Here is a 4,894-nt window from a genome sequence, read left to right on the forward strand (position 1 = left end):
CACACACACACACACACACACACACACACACACACACACACACACACACATACAGTATATACATATCCACATTCATACATACGTATATTTCCAATGCACTTTCAGACTGAAGTAAATGTCGCTGTGCTCATTTTTATGAACTTCTTTAAGTGCAGGTTTTGCTGTTTGATTGTAATAAACATCCTCCGACATTGAGTTGTATGTCTACAATTTATTTCCATAGTGTAAATGCTTGGATGTGCTTCATAATGACTGTCACAAGTTAGCAGACTGAATTGACTTGCGTTGAAACAGTGTTCTCAGTGCTCATTGAAGAGATGTTCCTGATTCCTGTGATTGGCTGAGGAGGTCTGCTGCAGACGTCAGAGACGACCTCTGTAGCTYCAGCTTTTATTATAACATCTAAAGAACAGGAAGAGGAGGTGGAGGCCGAGTGCATAACTGAGATTTCAAGGCTGAAAAGATTCATTGCTGGTTACCTTGTGTGAATGGAAACAAGGACAGGGAATCATGCTGATTTTACACTCAGCTGGACTGTTACATGCTATCAGACTGGTAAAATAAGGGAGTAAAATGGTACAACATCCGTAGAAACTCATTATTTGGCAACAGTTTGCTTCCTTTGCTGTTCTGCGCTGAACTGCTCATGGTTCTGAGGTATTCATTTGTTATTAGACTCTGCAGTGAGAGATAATCTGATTCTGTTCTCGTTTTGCAGCAATTTGATCCCAAACAAGCACAGCAACTGTTAGTACGGCTTGAATAAATAACATTTGATTGCTTTATAGTGTGTGTTGATCAAGTCCTGATGCCTTCATGTTATATATGTTGTAGGTATGTGTGTATCTGCCACAGGCAGCACCACGGGGTCTCACATGCACACTGTGTGTAGATGAGCATCAGCAGGCCTAATGCGGAGAGTCAGCTGTCCTCTTGGAACAGTTRGGATGGTTTTAGTGGAACGTGGAGGGGTAGAGATGGTGTATGAACCCAGTGTGGACCATGCTGGACTCCCGGAGGCAGTCAGAAGTGTAGAGGGCACCACATGTAGTCCTGTTCAGTACAGTAAACATACAAGCAGCCAGAGTAGACAGCATTTTAAAACAGAAAAGGGAATCAATGTAATCGTTTTCAGAACAAAAACTATGCATTCTCTTGTGTACAAAACCAAGAATGTGTCACAGATTATCCCTGTGCTCCATGCTCGCTGTGTCACATTATGATTCATTATCATGGACTCATAGATTATGTCCCTCTTTCTCCCTTTCTTGTTTTTTCCCGTGTCCCTCTGTGTGCAGAAGCGGGAGGTAAGAAGTTGCGGAGTACCATCCAGAGGAGTACGGAGACGGGCTTGGCGGTTGAGATGAGGAGCAGGATGACTCGGCAGGCCAGTCGGGAGTCCACAGATGGCAGCATGAACAGCTACAGCTCGGAGGGAAAGTAAGGAGACCAGGACCTCACAAAAAGCTGCAACTTTCGATATTATTAGGAACTGTTTTTACACAGTTTAAAACTTGGTGAAAAATGAGGAGTAAATCAAGTCTTATTAAAGAACTAGCGTACACCTGACATTTTTCATTTGTTTATTTATTTATTCATTTATTTATTTATTTATTTATTTATTTTTTGCTTTAGTCTCATCTTCCCCAGTGTGAGGCTCTCCTCAGATGCTCAGTTTAGTGACTTCCTGGACGGACTCGGTCCCGCCCAACTTGTAGGACGTCAGACATTGGCTACACCATCGATGGGTGAGAACAAATTCAAAGTTGGGGTTAGGTTTTTTTTTCCCTCCCTTAAAGATATTTCTGTGCATTTTTAAATGTTTTGTTCTACCTATTTTAAGGGGACATCCAGATTGGTATGGTGGAGAAAAAAGGAGCCCTGGAGGTGGAGGTCATTAGAGCCCGTGGCCTTGTAGGAAAACCAGGTTCCAAGGCACTGCCAGGTAAACGAGCTCTCAGACAGGAACTCGTTAACAGAACAGACTTTTTGATTTCTCTGAGTTGTTATGGCCTACTTTGCATGATGATGAACAGTAAAACAAAGACCCAGGGAAGCTAAGTACTTTTCTGCTCTCTGTTCAACTGCAGCACCATATGTAAAAGTCTACCTTTTGGAAAACGGAGCCTGCATAGCCAAAAAGAAAACTAAAGTAGCAAGAAAAACACTGGATCCTCTTTACCAGCAGCAACTGCCGTTTGAGGAGAGTCCAGGAGGGAAAGTTTTACAAGTAAGATCATTTAAACAAAAACAGAGACAAAGGAAAATTGTTTTCTCTTTCTTATATTTTAGACAACTGCTTCTTTTTTCTCTTTGGATTCTCAGGTCATCGTATGGGGTGACTATGGGCGTATGGACCATAAATCCTTCATGGGAGCAGTTCAGTTACTGTTAGATGACCTGGACCTGTCCAACATGGTGATTGGCTGGTACAAGCTTTTTCCTCCTTCCTCTCTTGTGGACCCAACTCTGGCCCCACTGACAAGAAGAGCTTCCCAATCTTCACTGGACAGTTTCTCTCGATCATAGCAGCGTGTGGACTGATAGCAATGGTGTAGCAGCCAGTGTTGCAGCAACAGGTCACGAGCCCCGGTTGCACTGCATGCTTGATGTTGTGTCTTCTGAGCCTGTTTCTCGGGGTACAAATGTGATCCTGTGTTTTAAGCAAAAACGTTGCGCACATTGTGCACGTGGCAAAGTGTGTCGCAAAGCACCCAGTGGCAGGGATTGCCAGGTGTAGTTGTCATTTGGAGGGAGCCGGGATGAACTCCTTAGCACGAGGAACACATCAGTTCCAGGTTTCCTTCCAATTCGAAGCCATGGGGTCAGCACTGGGAACCACTGAATGAGTTCTACAGAGGCCCTTTTCGAATAAAAAAAATCTACATGTTGCTTTTTTATGTTTTTTTTTTGTTTGTTTGTTTGTTCGTTCATTTCTGTTGATTTTAATGTACCTGTATTGTAAGGGGGTGACAGTGTTTCTAACCAGATGCTTGGTCACACCATGCCAACAGACCTAGCTATGTAAATGCAGCTTTGGAGACCACCACTTTGAGAGAGGTGTATTTATTATACTCCTCCAAAATGCAGGGGACATGCAGTACATGCTCAAAGTTTCTGAGCGGGTAAATCATTGATCGATCAGGGGCAATACTGAAGTGGCCACTATCAACACTCCAGAATATTCAGTAACAATCCAAACCCCTTGAAAAAAAAGTACAATCTTTATTAGTATTTCTTTGTTCATATATTGTATGAAAATTAAATGAGAAAAAAAGGAAATATTTTTCTTGTTTAGTTGATTTGCATGGGCACAAACGTAGCTGAAGAAAAATAAAAATAAATTTATTTTCTTGAGGCTGCAACTTGCAAAAAAAAGTACGATAAAGAAAAACAAACAAAATAGGTCAGCCATTTTCAACAATTTKTATTATTTTTAAAAATAAATTTCACTAGTGCATGGTTTTCAAGGGGAGTGAATGCAACATCGTAATGAAAAAAAGACATTGTTTGTCATTATTTTCCATTCATCAGTCTGTSTTTTACAGACAGGCAGATAGGGAAAATTAAAAAAATAAACTTTTGAGCTAATTTAAGGATAAAAAAAGCGACAATGAAAATAAATGTTATTCATTGTAAAAGGCTGCTGCCTTATAAATATGAACATTATGTGCAAATTGTACYTTTCTCTTTCTCTTCCTTGTTCAAGGGTTCTTCTCACTGTAGTATTCATTGCTACCATTGATCAGTCCCCTAATAAGTCCGGATTTTAGGACCGTTGGTTGCTTTACAGTTCTGGATTGTTTTATTGCGTCTTTTCTTTTTGATTTGATTTGTTTTAACAAGCATGTTGAAAGGGATTTTTTCTGCAACATGTCTTGGGCACACCTTACAGTAACTTAGCATGTTTTGATAAAGATGATATTTGGAATTTTTGCAGATTCTTGTACAGTGCATGGAAACTTTATTACTTTTCTCCCTCACAAGATAATTTGAGCAGCAAATTAGTCGTTGGTCTTCCACGACCAGTTATTGAGGTTTAAAAAAACATTCCACTCCCAAATCATATTTTCTTTCAGGGTTTTGAGGAGAAAAAAAAAACAACAACAAAAAACAAGAAGAAATAAGTTTTATATTAATGAGGCTGGCAACATAAGTATGATTTCAAGTGTATTTTGTTTCAATATTGTTGACAAACATGCAAAAATAATCTGTACTAGTACACCAAGACATCTATGCTGAAGCAAGAGGCAACAAACATGCAAGAGATGTTTGTTGCTTTGTTCAATTTTACAGGCACTGTTAGTGACGATGAGCAAATCACAAGTTTAAACAATACGGGATATTGCCACAGTAATTTTTTTTGTGTGTTTTAATGAAAATGAAATTATGTTACTATATTTTTGTTAATTTTATTTAAAAGCCAAGACCACTTTATTTTTTATTTTCTATTTTTATTAATTGAAAAAAAAAACTTCTCATTTTTGGGAAGTATGAGTCCTATAACTGCAGTATGTCTGAATGAAAAATGAACCGAGGCATTATTCCTTTTCCACAAGAGGATCAACGTATTTTAAAGGTCCAAATCAATCCTCTTTGTTGTAACAAAATACAGTATATATTTTCAGTTTACTTTTCACTGTACATATCTTTAGATGTCAGAATTTGAATAAACAAACTACAAACAACTCAACAGGTTCATAGACTCTTTTGGAATGGGAAAAATGCCTCATGATGACAAAGACATATGTTATTTATGCTTTTGAATGCCTTTTTAATTTAATCTTTTTGGTGCAATGTGTTAATACCAAGGCTATGTCTTGGTCAAGTATGGTTGAGTACAGAGATTTATGTAAGTTATTTTTCAAACTAAAAATAAAAGAAATTGATATTA

At 38.6% G+C, this 4,894-nt stretch overlaps 1 protein-coding gene across 1 annotated transcript in view; it reads left to right on the forward strand.

The window, feature by feature from the left end:
• rims2a (regulating synaptic membrane exocytosis 2a) overlaps positions 1-4,894 on the forward strand; it is a gene marked incomplete in the record, with an annotated part of 146,644 nt that extends 141,750 nt beyond the window's left edge. Inside the window, 5 exon segments of the mRNA XM_014017099.1 lie at positions 1,299-1,440; positions 1,636-1,748; positions 1,844-1,945; positions 2,091-2,230; positions 2,326-4,894. Of these exon segments, the coding sequence (XP_013872553.1) occupies positions 1,299-1,440; positions 1,636-1,748; positions 1,844-1,945; positions 2,091-2,230; positions 2,326-2,529 (701 nt within the window).

The sequence above is a fragment of the Austrofundulus limnaeus genome, unplaced genomic scaffold, assembly GCF_001266775.1.
Source record: "Austrofundulus limnaeus strain Quisiro unplaced genomic scaffold, Austrofundulus_limnaeus-1.0 Scaffold161, whole genome shotgun sequence".
In the NCBI taxonomy this organism is placed as follows: Eukaryota; Metazoa; Chordata; class Actinopteri; order Cyprinodontiformes; family Rivulidae; genus Austrofundulus; species Austrofundulus limnaeus.